Raw genomic sequence first — 17,479 nt, 5'->3', positions numbered from 1 at the left:
CTGCCGGGACAGTTCTGTTTGTGGATTTTGGGTAGGAGGTAGAAGCGGGCCGTCCGAGGTTGGGCGACTATCAGGTTGGAAGCTGTGGGAGGAAGATCTCCAGAGGAGATGAGGTCAGTGACAGTCCTGGAAACAATGGCTTGATGTTCAGTGGAGGGGTCATGGTCCAGGGAGAGGTAGGAGGAAGTGTCTGCGAGTTGACGCTCAGCCTCCGTGAGGTAGAGGTCAGTGCGCCAGACAACAACAGCACCACCCTTGTCAGCGGGTTTGATGACAATGTTGGGGTTGGACCTGAGAGAACGGAGTGCAGTAAGTTCAGAGAGACAGATTAGAATGGGTGAGAGGAGCAGAGAAATTGAGACGACTAATGTCACACCGACAGTTCTCAATGAAAAGATCAAGAGAAGGTAAGAATCCAGAGGGAGGGGTCCAGGTGGAGGGAGAATATTGGAGGTGGGTAAAAGGATCCGTTGAACGGGGAGAGGACTCCTGCCCAAAGAAGTGAGCACGGGGACGAAGACGGCGGAAGAAGAGTTCAGCATCGTGCCGAGCCCGAAATTCATTGAGATGAGGGCGTAAGGGTATGAAACTAAGTCCTTTGCTGAGCATTGAACGTTCAGCGTCGGAATGGGGAAGGTCAGGGGGTATAGTGAATACATGGCCAGGGCTGGGATTGGAAGATGGGGTGGGGACGGAGGGACAGGCAGGGGTGGAGGGTCCTAGATGGGTGTTGGTGTCGATGAGTTGTTGGTGCTTGCATTCCTCAGCACTTGAGAGAAAGTGAAAAAGTTTCTTGTTGAGGCGTCTGATCAATGATGTTGGCTGTAGGGAACATGATAATGTTATTGAAGGCCAGCAAAATGTTGCTGAGCTTTGCCTTGTTCTAAATGTTATTACAAATACCAGACTTCACAAGACTGTTATCTTTAAAATGTTGCTTTTAATTTAAAGTGAAACAGAATGCTCTGGTGAGTGAATAGCGGTCATACTAAACATCTGCCCAGAAACAGGCAGATGTGACCTGGTTGACATGGGTAAAGGAACCCAGAGCAAAACCTTTTGAAAAGCAAGTGACAGTTTTCACACCTTGACACAGAAATGGGACAGCTATTTCTTGAGCACAGACATGGAAAGAGAAAGGAAAAAACTGCTGGGGCGAGCAGGAAAAGATTGTTATGTGTTAGCAACCAAGCAGAGTGCCGATGAGAGCTGATTGTCTGTTTGAAAATAGGACAACAGAATAGGCAGGACGTTTGAAGACTTAAGGAACCAGGAGTCACCAAGGTGGGCCTTGTTGATGAATTTCAGTTCTGGAATACTCAGGCAGAGTGGAACAATTTTCTGGGACACAAAGATTCAACTTGGCATGGCAGGGAGAAAGGAGCCAGCTGGAAAACTGGATTAACCTAGAACTTAATGTTGTATTCTTTGCCTGTTAAGTAGTGTTTGATCTATGTTGATTTTAGCTTGTTTGCTACAGTAAGTCTTAAAACATGAAATATTGTCCTTCGTTAATTTTCGTTGATTGCGGGGAACTTCATCTCTTTTAAAAAGTTATCAGGCTCTATGGGGACCATAACAATATTTATTACCAGGCACTGAGATTTCACAAACTTTGCCTGCTTCACATGGTCCTGTCTGGGTGTTATCCAGAACCTAATGTATGCCAGGTTGCTTAGTTAGCGGAAGGGTGGTGAATATAACCAAGCACAGTCTACCCCAACCCAGGAAAGTATCGCAGCTCTATTGGAACAACTTGGTTGGGTGCAGCTAGTTCTGGTTGTTACAATTGTGAGGTTCATAAAATTATAATATTTTGGGACTGCAGTTTTAAATTTAGGGTAAATGCAGGGGGTCACGTGACCCAGTCTTAAGTCTGACAGTAAGCCTGGTGGTCTGATTGTTAAGGATCAAAGGAAGATTTGGATTGTTTTACTAAGAAGAAGGTGCAAGATATTTATGCATAGAGACAATGGCAGCAGTCTAAGTGTACGATGAGTAAACAGAGTCTCCCAAAGTCCCTGAAAGGTGTTATAGATATCTGGTTGGAAACAGTTGTGCTGTAAGCCATCCTTTCACTTCGAGGATGAAAGGGAATTGAGGTCAAAAATAATTTATTCGCATTTCTACCTAGATATAGGGTTGATGTGTTTCACGTTGTCATGAGGATGTTGACAGAAGGAGCCACTTTTGAGATCAGGATAGAGGCTTCCCTACAAATCTATGAACATCACAGACAGCAGTTTTGTTTTGTGTAACCTGCAGTCATCGGAGAGACAAAGAGCGAGAGATAGAGACAGTCAGTCCTGCACCAGAAGAAGAGCAGGTGCTGAGTCTATTGTTCATCATGCAAAACTTTCAGCTGATAATTGGAACCTCAAATTTCTCTATAAAAATTATCGGTCTCTACCAGAATCGGAACTGTTCTTCAGCAATACAGCCAGGTGTCATCAGGCTTATAACCTTCAATGTTTTCCATGCATTCAGCTAATGCTTAAGGTCACATGGAATGAACGTAATTGGCATTTATAATAGTGGGGACCTTGAGAGGAAGACAGCTAAGATCTTTGGCCAGCCAGCATTCTCTGTTCAATTTTTGGACCTGACTATTAGTTACCTAGATATCAGGTAAGTAATCCATCTGGATCATAAACAATAGAGTCTGCTTGAGGAACTGATCAGTAATCTTAAATACATGTAGAATATTTAGTATAATACCCACACATTTTGGAGATCAATTGCAGACGACATAATCAGAAATAAACAATACCAACAGAAAAGCAAGAGGGAAGGGAATACAAATTGAGAAGAAAAAACGTATGACTGATAGCCTGACACAAATATAACAATTACATAAGCAATGCAACAGTGTTACCGAAGGTAAGTGTTGCGCTACAGGAAATCCATATACAATTAGTAAATTATGGAGAATCAACAGCACAAGGAGAAGGTATTTATTATGAGACACACAAGTCTTTGCAGTACACCCACTATTTAAATATGAAATGCTATAAGCCTTAAACTTCTCAGTTCATAAACAGCCTTAAAGCATTCAACTGCAACCCAAATTAATCTCCCTTTTAAATATTTTGCTGCAGGGAAAAAGTATAGCATCAGAAAAAGAAGAAAGCTAAAAAACATGCTATGGAATGTTGGCATTTATTTCAAGGGGAATAGAATATAAAAGTAGGGAAGTTTTACTGCAGTTGGACAGGGCCTTTGTTTCCTTATTTGAAAAGGGATATAATTGCCGTTAGAAGCAGTTCAGAGAAGGTTCACTTGATTGATCCCTGGGATGAAGGGCTTATCTAATGAAGAAAGGTTGAACAGATTAGATCTATACCCATTGGGGTTTAGAAGAATGACAGATCATCTTATTAAAGTGTAAGATCCTGAGGGGACTAATAAGGTGTATACCAGGTGGATGTTTCCTTTTATGGGAGAGGCTAGAACCAGGCGGCACAGTCTAAGAATAAGAGGTCTCCTTTAAGACAGAAATGAGAAAATATTTTTCTCTCAAAGAATCGTTAGTCGGTGGAATTCTGTTCCCCAGAGAGCAGTGAAAGCTGGGCCATTAAATTTATTCAAGGCTGAGTTAGATAGATTTTGTTAGACAAAGGAGTCAACGGTTATGGGGGCAAACAGGAAGGTGGAGTCGAGACCACAATCAGATCAGCCATTATGTTAGTGGGTGGCAGAGCAGGCTCGAAAGACCAAAAATGGCCTAAGTTCTATGTTAATTTCAATGTTCCTATTAAATCATTCACGCCATTTCATTTTTATGGCTAGATTTGTGCCTTTGTCTTTATAGCAAATAAATCAGTCACAGACAGCTCTCAGGCACAGAACAATCTGAGGAAATACTGCTTCATCCTTAATTACAACTGGAAAATCTCATTGGCTTTTGGAAGATTTTGCTAACAAAGCAGTTTTTTTTAATATTCATTCATGTGGGTGTCACTGGCTAGGCCAGCATTTATTGCCCTAAATGCCCTTGTTCAGAGAGCATTTAAGAGTCAAGCACATTGCTGTGGGTCTGGAGTCACATATAGGCCAAAACGTCCCTAAAGGACATTAGTGAAACCATCGGCAATGGTTTTGTGGGGTCGTTATCAGACTTATAATTCCAGATTTTTATTGGGTTCAAATTTCACCATCTGCCGTGGTCGGATTTGAACCCGGGTCCCCAGAGCACTATCCTGGGCCTCTGGAATACTAGTCCAGTGACAATGCCACTTTCTCTTTGATTTAATTTTAGACAAAGAGTTAATGTGGTCAAATGACCAATTGATGAGCAAATGCAGCTTGTGGCCTACCTTCAAATGGTTTAAGCAGCAGCTAATTTAATAGAAAATGGACAGATAGCATTACCACTTCCCACAGTGGGAATGTAACTGGCTGATACATTTCCAAGTCTTTTGTAGCACTGTTCTCCCCTTGCAGTAGGATCACAGTGTTGTAGATTACTGAGGTGGGATTCAGCCATCTGCACTCCTGCTCTGAGAGCTGACAGAGCTATCAGCGCATTTCATCACCTTCTCAGAGATCGGCTGATTTGTTAGTCAGGGGCGGCGGGGGGTGGTTGGAGCAATTATTTTTCTTTCAACTTTACACAAAAAATACTTCCTTCTCCCATCATGGAACCAATGTTCTATGCATTGGTGCACAAAAGTCTCTGTGCAGGCCACACATAAGCCAGCTCCTTTCAATTACCATTTGTGTGCAGCTGTGCAAGGAAAAAAATCAAGGGGGCCATGCACTTAAATAAATAGTCCACACACTCCAGTTAGAACTGCTCCCACAAGCGTTAACTCAAAATATTTCTTTTGTGCACTGGTTGTAGGGTCACTTTATTTGAGACAGATTTTTCAGATTTTTGTAAATGGGGGAATTGACTTTTGAGTGGGAAAATTTTGTACCAGGATGGATTAACAGTTGGACTCACAGAGGGTGGATATATTTCAAGACATTGGTGGCATTCTCTGTCTGTCTCATTCACCACTGTCAATGAGGCATAAACAGTCATTCAGACCTTCAAAGCCTATTTCACCATTCAATTGGATCATGATTTATCTGTACCTCTACGCCACCTTGGTCCCTGTCCTTTAATATCCTTGCCTTCCAAAAATCTACTAATCTTGTTTCCAATTGACCGCGCCTCAATAGTTTTTTGGGGGAAGAGAGAAAGCAGGCCCTCCAGGTCTCGGCCCTTCAGAGGACGTCCACCAAGATCACAGACAGGGCATCGCAGTCAGCAGGCTGTCTCACCTCCACTGTGGATGGCCGGGCAGCACCAAGACATAGCGGCAGGGTTAGGAAGGTTAAGGAGAATTAGTTGCACAGCCTGGTGTTAATCACTTGTACATACTGTTCACTATTGTCAATAAACTCACCACCTTTTATGTGAATAAAAGCTTCCTAACATCACCCCTTAATGACCCAGCTTTCATTTTAAGGTTACCCCCCTTGTTGTGAACCAACTTTCATTGACAACATTCACTTCACTCAATGTGGTTCTGCAGTGGAGTGGGAGAAACAGTTACAGTCAAAATTGGCCTTGCTTAGCTATTTAGTTGCTGCCTAAATGGATGCCTTCAAAGATTTATTTCAAAAAAGGCTTATACTGGAAAATATTGCCAGGAGGTATGTTCTTCAAAGTCAGTCTCACAAAAAAAAAGGGATTGGATAAATTCACAAAATCCTTGACCTGAAGCATAGCAGCATCCAGGTGGCGTAGGGACACCCACAGAGCTGTTAGAAAGTATAATAATAATAATAGAAGTGTTCTAAATTATGAAGGATTTTGATAAATATGGAAAAATAATTGGGAAAAAAACCCAAAAGCAAATAAGGAGCTTCTTTTGCTTTCACACAGCAAGTCGAGATGATCTGGAACACATTGCCTAAAGGGATGTTGGAAACAGATTCAATATTAACTTTAAAAAGAGAATTGTATATATACTTGAAAAAGAAAAATCTGCAGGGCTATGGGGAAAGAGCAGGGGAGTGGGACCAACTCAGAGCACTACCAAAGAGCGTAGTGAGCTGTAAGGTCTCCTTCTGTGCCATGTGATTCCATTATTCTACGAAATACTATGGGGAATAAGGCTGTTAAGTATTTTCCCCTTTCCACACCCTCAATCAACACAGCTAAATATAATTTCTGGTTATTTAGCTCAATGCTGTTGGTGTGGAAATTTGCTGTGCAGAAAGTGGCTGCTGTTTTAGAGGACATAACGATTACAACTTAATGATAACAATTAGGCTGTGATGCATTTTGGGAGATTGTAAGGTCACAAAAGGCGCTGTGTACATGCGAGGTCATCCTTTCTTTAGTTGGAGAAAATTGGGGCTCATCCAATAATGAACACTTGACAAGTGATGTGACAGCACAGAGGCAGTGAAGGAAGGGGTCAAGAGAGGTGATAAAGAGACAGAGCTAGGTATCAGTGTTTATGATCCCACATTGGTTGGAGTTGGTCACATATTGGACAGATTTTGATAGACAAGGGAGTCAAGGGTTATGGGAGGGCAGACATGAAAGAGGAGTTGTGATTACATTTCTGATCATCTATTACCTTATCGAAAGGTGGAACAGACTCAAAAGGCTGGATGGCCTACTCCTGCTCCTAAGTCCTATGTTCCTATATTTGTGAATGATTTCACCAAGGGGCAGGAGGAAAAAGTCAATGGACAATGATCCCTCCAATTTGTCTTTGTTGTGCATGGCCTGTTTGTTTCACTGCATAAGTTGAAGATCTTTGCACAGTAGTGCACCCATGCAATTTAGAGGGAACCTTGGTTATGATAGATTTTTGGGTACATCCTGAGGCGATGGTAGAAAGATAATAGTGAAGGGTAAATTAAAAACGATACAGGTATTGATATAAACAATCCGCATTTACACGCAATTAATTTCAAAAAGAGACATACCAGCAGGTAATCGTGTGGGTGGAGCGTTTCTAGCCCAAGCATACATGATTTTAGCTTCATCTAAGCAAGTGCCATATCTACCACCACAGTCCCTGGAAAAGGAGAAACAAATGGAGTGAATAATGATGAAAGTGTTGCTGTCAAAAACAACGTTTAAAGTTGCTAATGGTACAAAAGTTCTTTTCAACACAATTGTTCGGATGGTAGTCTCTCTTTAAAAACAGATGTATTTACTTCTTGCAATCAAACTAATGGCAGAGCACCCTACTTAAGTTTCATACTGCTATCTCTACACTGCTATCCAAAATTAATTAAGACACACCAGGAACTTCCAATTTCTAGATAATTGTTTTATATTTCTTTAAAACAAATCCATATGACAGCTGTCATTGATTTACAAAATGTGTTAATCATAGGAGGAAGAAGATATTTTATCACAATGACCCATGTTTACTAAAACCAAATTTTTACTGTAAAACTGAACTCCCGTCACTCGTGCCAGTTGACTGCATTTCAGAGTGAATGGCAACCTTAAAAGCATTGCATTAATTCAGTGTTAAAATGATACTTACCATCCCTAGTTTTAAAATGGAATCAAATCAACCAGATTCCCAGTCCCTCATCACTAGATAGTGACTTTTGCTGGAAAATGCAGAGGTATGTAAGTGTTAGCTGAAGACTGAATGGGGCTCAAGTTTGATTCCCTCCACAGCTGAACAGCCTAAGGCTGATATCCACGGAACCACACAACAGGATACGAAGGGATGATGATGTGGTGGAGCCTCATTTATCATTACAGAAGAATTTTATAAATCTGGAAACTGCTCTGCTATGTCACACATTGTGCAAACAGATGCTGGGGAGTCTTACAGGTTAGTAGAAAGTTATTAATATTTAGAAAAATTAAAGAAACATAATTAAGACAAAAATTACCAGATGTGCTATACTCTTACATGACATACATATTAGCAATCGACACTTTAATTATTAACAAGATGATGTGGGTTACATTAGTCTCATTATATTAAAGTGAACAAAACTTATTTGCTGCACAAAACATGCCTCAAATAACCATTCAAAATCAAAAGGCTGAGCAAGCAAAACTGGAAATTTGTTTTGTGATTTAGAACATCAGACAAAAGAGATTAAAACAAAATGTAGAAGAGAAGATGAAATAACTTGAGAATTAGAGGCTGCTGAGGGGGAGAGAAACTTGAGAAAGTTGGTAGCCTGGAGGAGCAAAGATGAGAGAAAGTAAAGCAGTCTTAGAGTTGGGATTGGTGGACAGGGGAGATGCATTGTCGCACAACATTAGAAGCCAAGGACGGCTGTAACATAGAGAAGAAAGTTACAAATGTGGCGGGAGTTGAGGTTGGGGCAAGAAGAGAATTCAATGATGCTAGCTGGACCCCAGAGGTTCCAGTGATGCCAATATGCGAGTTCTAACAAGAATGTAGATGAGAAGGGTGGTGAGCTGCCAAAGGTGGGTCAGAAGAAAAGCGAGTAGGAGAGAAGAGTGTAGGGGTGCAAAGGGCTGAGGAACAGAAATCAAGTGGGGGCCCAAAAGCAGGAGGACTCAAGGGGTCAAGGGGAAGGAGATGAGGCAACTGAGGGGGAGGGAATGGAGGAGGGGATTATAATACAGGTTTCAGAGTCCAGTGGCCACAATGCAACCTATTGGCAACATGTGCAGGGTCCAGTAGCAACATCTAGAACAGCACCCCCAAAAATGCACATGAACAGGGGTGAACAAACTGACAACTTGAAAATAAATTAAATACATTTAAGACAACCAGCCACAGAGCAGCCGAGGACAGCCCCCTATGAAGTTGGCCAAGAATCTTTGTGTACAAAATTGAACTCAATGGTAATCGGGGAGGGGGGAGGGAACTCTCCACTGGTTGGAGTCATTCGTACACAAAGGAAGATGGCTGAGGTTGTTGAAGGTCAATCTCAGTTGCAGTACATCATTGCAGGAATTCTTCAGGGTAGTGTCCTAGGCCCAACCATCTTCAACTGCTTCATCAATGACCTTCCCTCCAATATAAGGTCAGAAGTGGGGATGTTTGCTGATGTTTGCACAAATGTTGAGTACCACTTGTAGCTCCTCAGGTACTGAAGCAGCCTATGTCCATATGCAGCAAGACCTGGGCAACATTCAGCCTTGGGCTGATAAGTGACAAGTAACATTCACGCCACACAAGTACAAGGTAATGATTATCTCCAACAAGAGATAATGTAACCATCTACCCTTCACATTCAACGCCAATTCATTTGGGGGAGGCGGTAGAATAGTGGTAATGTCACTGGACTAGTGATCCAGAGGCTTAGGCTAATGCTCTGGGGACACTGGTTCAAATACCACCATGGCAGCTAGTGGGGTTTAAATTCAACTAACAACAAATCTGGAACGAAAAGCTAGTCCAATGGTGACCACAAAACCATTGTCGATTGTCACAAAAACACATCTGATTCATTCGGGAAGGAAATCTGCCTTCCTTACCTGGACGGGCCCAGATTTGACTCCAAACCCACAGCAATGTGGTTGACTTTTAAAATTCCCTCTGAAATAGCCTAGCAAGCCACTCAGTTGTATCAAACCACTACCAAGTCTACGAGGAATGAAACCAGAAGGACCACCCAGCATCAACCTAGGCATGGAAACGAGAATGGCACACCCAGCCTTGTTGACCCTGCAAAGTCCTCCTTACTAATATCTGGCAGCTTATGCAAAATTTGGGTGAGCTGTCCCACAGACTAGTCAAACAGCAGCCTGATACAGTCACACTCAGGGAATCATAGTTACAGACAATGTCCCAGATACCACTATCGCTGGGTATGTCCTGTTCCACTGACAACACAGACCCAGAAGTGGTGGCACAGTGATATGCAGTCGGGTTGGAGATGTCCCTAGGAGTCCTCAACATCGACTCTGGACCCCATGAAGTCTCATGGCATCAAGTCAAATGTGGGCAAGGAAACCTCCTGCTGGTTACCACTTACCGTTCCCCCCTGAGGTGATGAATCAGTACTCCATGTTGAAAACAAATTGGAGGAAGCACTGAAGGCTTCCTGTGACAAGGGCACAGAATGTACTCTGGATAGGGCACTTCAATGTCCATCAGCAAGAGTGACTCAGTAGCACTACTACAGATCGAGCTAGCCGGGTCCAAAAAGACATAACTGTTCAACTGGGTCTTCAGCAGGTGGTGAAGGAACCAACAAGAGGGAAAAGCCTATTTGACCTCATCTTCACCGATCTACCTGTCGCAGATGCATCTGTCCATGACAGTACTGGTAGGAATGACCACCGCACAATCCTTGTGGAGACGAAGTCCCATCTTCACGTTGAGTATACCCTCCATCGGGTTGTGAGGCACTACCGCCATGCTAAATGGGATTGATTTTCAACAGATCTAGCAACTCAAGACTGGGCATCCATGAGGCGTTGTGGGCAATCAGCAACAGAATTTTATACAATCACAATCTGTAACCTCATGGCCCGGCATATCCCCACTCTACTATTACCTTCAAACCAAGGGATCAACCCTGGCTCAATGAAGAGTGCAGGAGGGCATGCCAACACCAGACATACCTAAAAACGAGGTGTCAAATGAAATGTAAAGCTACAACACAGAATAAGTTGCTTGTCGAACAATGGAAGCAGCATACGATAGACAGAGCTAAGTGATCACACATCAATGTATCAGATCTAAGCTCTGCAGTCCTGCCACATCCAGTCTTGAATGGTGGTGGACAATTAAACAACTAACTGGAGGAGGCTCCACAAATATCTCCATATTCAACGATTGGACAGCCCAGCATATCACTGCAGAAGACAAGACTGAAGCATTTGCAGCAATTTTCAGCCAGAAGTGCTGAATAGATGATCCATCTTGGCCTCCTCCAGAGGTCCCCAGCACCATAAATGCCAATCTTCACCCCAATTTGATTAATTCTATGTGGTATCAAGAAACGGCTGAAGGTACTGGATACTGCAAAGGCTATGGGCCCTGACAGCATTCTGGCAATAGTACAGAAGACTTCCGCTCCAACACCAGCTGCATTCCTAACCAAGCTGTTCGAGAACGGCTACAGCACGAGCATCTACCCTACAATGTGAAAAATTGCCTAGGGTACATCCTTGCCACAAAAAGGTGAAATCCAACCCAGCCCATTAGCTCACCATCAGTCTACTCTCGATCAACAGCAGCATGGTGGAAAGTGTCATTGACAGTGCTATCAAGCAGCACTTACTCAGCAATAACCTGCTCACTGATGCTTCAGTATGCATTTCACCAGGGCCACTCAGCTCCTGACCTCATTGCAGCCTTGGCCCAAACATGGACAGAACAGCTGAACTCCAGACGTGAGGTGAGAGTGACTGCCCTCGACAACAAAGCATCATTTGACCGAGTATGGCATCAAGGCGCCCTAGCAAAACTGGATGCAATCGGAATTGGGGGAAAACTGTCCGCTGGCTGGAGTCATGCCTAGCACAAATGGAGATAGTTGTGGTTGTTGGAGGTCAATCATCTCAGCTCCAGGACATTGGTGCAAAAGTTCCTCAGGATAATGTCTTAGGGTCAAACATCTTCAGCTGCTTCATTAATGACCTTCCCTCCGTCATAAGTCAGAAGTGGGGACGTTCGCTGATAATTAATGTTCAACACCATTCACTCCACGTGATATCAAGAAACGGCTGAAAGCATTGGATACTGCAAAGGCTATGGGCCCTGACAATATTCCGGCAATAGTTCTGAAGGCTTGTGCTCCAGAACTTGCCATGCCCCTAGCCAAGCTGTTCCAGTACAGCTACAACACTGGCATCTACCCAGCAATGATGAAAATTGCCCAGAAATATCCTGTACACAAAAAAGCAGGGCAAATCCAACCCGGCCAATTACCACCCCATCAGTAAAGTATTGGAAGAAGTCACCAACAGTGCAAACAACGGCACTTGCTTAGCACTAACCTGCTCACTGACGCCCAGTTTGGGTTCTGCCAGGGCGACTCAGTTCCTGACCTCATTACAGCCTTGGTTCAAACATGGACCGAAGAGCTGAGCTCTCAAGGTGAGGGGAGAGTGATTGCCCTTGACATCAAGGCCGCATTTGACTGAGTGTGGCATCAAGGAGCTCCAGTAAAACTGGAGGCAATGGGAATCGGGGGGAAACTCTCCATTGGTTGGAGTCATTCCTAGCACGAAGGAAGATGGTTGTGGTTGTTGGGCGTCAGTCGTCTCAGCTCCTGGACATCACTGCAGGAGTTCCTCAGGGCAGTGTCCTCGGCCCAACCATCTTCAGCAATGACCTTCCCTCCATCATAAGGTCCGGAGTGGGGATGTTCGCTGATGATTGCACAATGTTCAGCACCATTTACGACTGCTCAGACAATATCCAGGCTTGGGCTAACAAGTGGCAAGTAACATTCGTGTCACACAAGTGTCAGGCAATGACCATCTCCAACAAGAGAGAATCCAACCATCGCCCTTGATGTTCAATGGCATTACCATCTCTGAATCCCGCACTATCAGCATAGGTGGTAGTGTGCTGCTTTCATAAACTGAAGTCCATGCGTTGTAGGAACGCGCACTGTGCTGTTAGGAAGGGAGTTCCAGAATTTTGACTCAGCAACAGTGAAGGAAGGCTGATTTCCTTCTAAGTCAGGGTGGTGTGTGACTTGGGAAGGGAACTTGAAGGCGGTGGTGTTCCCAAGCATCTGCTCTCCTTCTAGGAGGTAGAAGTTGTAGGTTTGTAAGGTGCTGTCGAAGGAGTCTGGGTGAGTTGCTGCAGTGCATCTTGTAGGTTACACACTGCTACCATTGTGCGTCAGTGGTGAAGGGAGTGGTAGATTTGATGCCAATCAAGTAGGCTGTTTTGTCCTGAATGGTGTCAAACTTCTTGAGTGTTATGGGAGCTGCCCACTCAACCAAGCCAGTGGAGAGTATTCCATCACACTCCTGACTTGTGGCTTGTAGGTGGCGGACAGGCTTTGGGGAGTCAGGAGGTGAATTACTGTCCACAGAGTTCCAAGCGTCTGACCTGCTCTTATAGCCATAGTATTTATATGGCTAGTCCAGTTTGGTTTCTGATCAATGGTAAACTCCCAGGATGTTGATATAGGGGGATTCAGTGATGGTAATGTCATTCAATGTCAAGGCAAGATAGTTAGATTTTCTCTTGTTGGAGATGGCCATTGCCTGCTACTTGTTACTAATCAGCACAAGCCTGAATATTGTCCAGATCCTGCTGCATATGGACATGGGCTGCTTCAGTTTCTGAGGAGTCGTGAATGGTGTTTTTTTTTAATTCATTCATGAGATGTGGGCTTTGCTAGCTGGGCCAGCATTTATTTCCCATCCCTAGTTGCCCTTGAGAAGGTGGTGGTGAGCTGCATTCTTGAACCACTGCAGTCCATGTAGTGTAGGTGTACCCACAGTGCTGTTAGGAAGGGAGTTCCAGGATTTAGACCCAGCAACAGTGAAAGAACAGCGATATATTTCCAAGTCAGGATGGTGAGTGGCTTGGAGGGGAACTTACAGATGGTGGTGTTCCCATCTATCTGCTACCCTTGTCCTTCTAGATGGTAGTGGCCATGGGTTTGGAAAGTGCTGTCTAAGAAGCCTTGGTGAATATCCACTTATTTTTATTTATTTTCATTTTTATTCATTTATTCATTGTTTTATCCCTACCTTTTATCCCATTTTCGATCTTTTGTCCCCACCACTGTCCCCTCCCCCCACCCCACCCCCACAAGGACCATCTGTCACTTGTTCATGTTGTTCTTTTCAGAGTGCTTACCCTTGTCCTGTTATTATCACATTCTGCTTTCTTATCTTAATGCCACTATCAACACCTCCTTTAGCCTTTACCTCTACCATTAACACCCCCTTTGTCCTTTTGTTCACGACATTTTTGCCAATCTCTCCTTTGTCCCCATCTATCGCTGGCCTTCTATCCATCTTCACCTGCTCCACCCCCCCTTAAACAGTATAAATTTCATCACATTTTTACTTCTCTTTAGCTCTGAAGAAGAGTTATACGGACTTGAAGTGGTAACTCTGTTTTTCTCTCCACAGATGCTGTTAGACCTGTTGAGTTTTTCCAGCATTTTCTGTTTTTGCTTAGTATCAAAGGTTGGCTGGATCTCATTTTGAGTGAATACTCAAGCTCAGGAAAGCAATAACATATCAGCAGATGTGGAGAATGATGTTTTATGTACTGTCCTACACCCAACCATCTTCAGATGCTTCATCAATGACCTTCCTCCCAAGGTCAGAAGTGGGGATGTTCGGTGATGATTGCATAATGTCCAGCACCATTCAAGACTCCTCAGATACTGAAGCAATGCATGTCCAAATGCAGCAAGACCTGGACAATATCCAGGCTTGGGTTGACAAGTGGCAAGTAACATTTGCACAACACAAGTGCCAGGCAATGACCATCTCCAATAAGATAGAATCTAACCATTGCTCCTTGATATTTAATGGCCTTATCAGTGCTGAATCCCCCACTATCAACATCTTGGGGCTTACCATTGGCCAAAAACTGAACTGGACTAGCCAAATAAATACTCTAGCTACCAGAGCAGGTCAGATGCTGGGAATCCTGTGGCAAGTAACTCAGCTCTTGACTCCCCAAAAGCCTGTCCACCATCTACAAGGTACAAGTCAGGAGTCTGATGGAATATTCTCCACTTGCCTGGATGAGTGCCGCTCCAACAACACTCAAGAAGCTTGACCCCATCCAGGATAAAGCAGCTCACTTGATTGGCACCCCATCCACAAACATTCACTCCCTCCACGACTGATGAACAGTGGCAGCAGTGTGTACTATCTACAAGATGCGCTGCAGAAACTCATCAAAGCCCTTTCCAAACCCATGACTGCTACCATCTACAAGGACAAGGGCAGCTGCTACTTTCGCACATCGCCACCTGGAAGCTCTCCTCCAAGCCATTCACCATCCTGACTTGGAATTATATCACTGTTCCTTCACGGTCGTTGGGTCAAAATCCTGGAACTCTCTCCCCAGGAGCACTGTCAGTGTACCTACACCATGTGGACTGCAGCAGTTCAAGAAGGCAGCTCACCACCACCTTCTCAAGGGCAATTAGGGATGGGCAACAAATGCTGGCCTAGCCAGCAACACCCACATCCCGTAAATGAATTTTTTAAAAAATTACAATATATATTTTATATACATCTCCTTAAAATATATTAAAAATGGCTTAAATATTAGCGGTAATGGCAGGGCAACATATTTGTGGACAGTGTCCTGCTCCTTTGAGATTCTAAATTATCACTCCTGCAACATCAGTAACAAACTATATTAAACATAATTTTAAACTATACAATGTCTAGATGCAAAATAATCAGGCAATAGATTAAACAAGGAATTTCAGTTGAAATTTCTCGAACAGCTTACATTCAGAATTTATAACATGACCTGGGCACAACTAAAATAGGTTTATATCCTTGCAATTTACTCAACAGAACGTTATTGTATTAAACTGTCCTTGCTTTATTTTTGTAATCAGTGTATACATGCACAACAAGAAACAGGTTGGGAAGAGCAAACTCCTTCAATGAACACTGGATTATTGCTATTCCCTATAATTTGTGCTATAAAATGATTCATTATTTGGAAAGCAAGTTCACATTGTAGCATCTTTTAAACATTTTGGAAATACAAGCTAAAATCATTACCAATAATCCTCATTCGTGGCTGGCATGCTGCATCCAAACAGTAACATATGATGAGCAGTCTCCATGCTTGCATGAGGTTTAAAGTCAACTGCAAAATGAAATGGAAATTATTACACTTTGTGCCTCATTAACTTTTGTGACATCATCTGCACTCTTGCAGGGTTCGTTTGAGTATTTTCCAACAGCACAGTGCTGTTGAAAAAACACCAACTCTTATTGAATACAAACAGCAAAGGTGAACAAAGGTGTAAAAGTGCCTCTTCCTCTGCAAACTCAAGTATTTTTGTTATTGTTTGAGATGCAGATTCTAAGTACATGCTCTAAATTTAAAATCACATCATAATGACTCCAAAGCAATTAGCAAGTTACTTATTCATGCACAGTCTTTTTGTTGTATTAAACGCAGCTTGAGTTTTATTCATCAAGTTAACCCTCGATTCCTTTATATAAAATCATTAAACCTATGGATCATTCATAATTTGATATAATTCTAATTTTCTCAAGAAATTATTAGAATATTTAAATATCGAAAGCTATTTACATCTACAACATTATTAAATTAAAGAAGGAACAAACATTTAAATTGCATCTTTCACAACCTCGGGGGTGGGCAGGGCTGCTTGGATTTTGTATGGGGAGGGTGGTGCGCAGGGATGGACGGGTCTCGGGGGGGCCCCCGGGTGTTGGGTCTCGGGGGAGCGAGGCACGGGGCGGTCAGCTCTCGGGGAGGAGGCACAGGTCTGCTCTTGGGGGGGCATGGTAGTCAGGTGCTCAGGGGGCTAGTTGGGTAGTAGTCAGAGGGTCGTCAGGGGATTGTGGCGAGGACAGGCACAAGTCAGCTGTGGAGTTACCCAGATGTTGGACTAGATTTTAATCTGTCTAATATTTCCTGGGTAACTATCCAGGTAAATCCCATGGAACTGTCTGAAGTTTCCAATTCCAGCTCAGAGTCAGAAACATTCGCGGAGGGTCCCAAGGAGCAGGGGCACTGCCTACTGGAAGTTTAAAATTCCTGGGCAATTCCCACATAGGTCCATGTGTCAGGGCTTCCACAGAGTCCTGACGTGCATCCTTGGTCATATGTCCAGTTTCCGATGATCTGGAGACGGGAAGATCTGGCCCGAGATCTTTTGTGTCCACCTAAGAAGTTTAATTATCTTATCCAAAATACAGTACCTCTGACATAGGAGTCTGAGTACTTGTTTTATGTATCATAGCATGAGACTCCTCATCCCCTCTCCAGTAATATACTGGTTAACTTAATAACTTTGCTTTCTTCATTTATGATCTTTGCCACTTGTAAAACTTCCTTTTATTTCTTTTACAATTCAGCCGTTAAAAATTCAACTTCTCATTTATCTCCTAATGCAAATTCCTATTCACATTGTATGTACCTGTATCCCATCTTAGCTTGTTCATCTCCACTTCAAAATGCAGGCTTTTACACCTAACCCTTTGATGATTTAAACCTTGCAGTCTGACTGTCTTCAGTTTGATTAAATTAGTCACACATGCACACAAACATACACACAGCCCCCACAAGCCTGTTTCACAGTACCCCACAGTAATATTGGAAAAATGATATTTTCCTTTATAGTGTTCTGACCGATTTACTTAAAATTAAATTCTGGTCAAAGCTAGGAACAAAAGATTGTGCCTTACATTAACCACGACACACAATGCTTTATTCTATATGTTTAAACATGAAAACAATCCTATCTTCAACATCCATCCCCAAAAAGAGTAACACTGGCAGTATCCAATACAGGTAGCATTTGCAGATATGGTCAGGATGCTGCCAGATTATCCCAGCAAGTGGAAGCTATGGTCCTTTCT

At 43.1% G+C, this 17,479-nt stretch overlaps 1 protein-coding gene across 3 annotated transcripts in view; it reads right to left on the bottom strand.

The window, feature by feature from the left end:
* Nucleotides 1-17,479, bottom strand: part of pam (peptidylglycine alpha-amidating monooxygenase) — a 353,785-nt gene that overhangs the window by 200,314 nt on the left and 135,992 nt on the right. For all 3 annotated transcript variants that reach the window (XM_078565974.1, XM_078565966.1, XM_078565978.1), the window contains exons 5-6: nucleotides 15,644-15,731; nucleotides 6,934-7,025 (exon numbers count right to left, since the gene is read on the bottom strand). In XM_078565974.1, coding sequence (XP_078422100.1) covers nucleotides 6,934-7,025; nucleotides 15,644-15,731 — 180 coding nt within the window. The remainder of the gene's footprint in view (nucleotides 1-6,933; nucleotides 7,026-15,643; nucleotides 15,732-17,479) is intronic.

Source organism: Cetorhinus maximus, chromosome 2, assembly GCF_964194155.1.
Source record: "Cetorhinus maximus chromosome 2, sCetMax3.hap1.1, whole genome shotgun sequence".
NCBI classification, from domain to species: Eukaryota; Metazoa; Chordata; class Chondrichthyes; order Lamniformes; family Cetorhinidae; genus Cetorhinus; species Cetorhinus maximus.
Note: the sequence above shows the minus strand (reverse complement) of the source record. Positions and strands in the feature narration are given on the sequence as shown.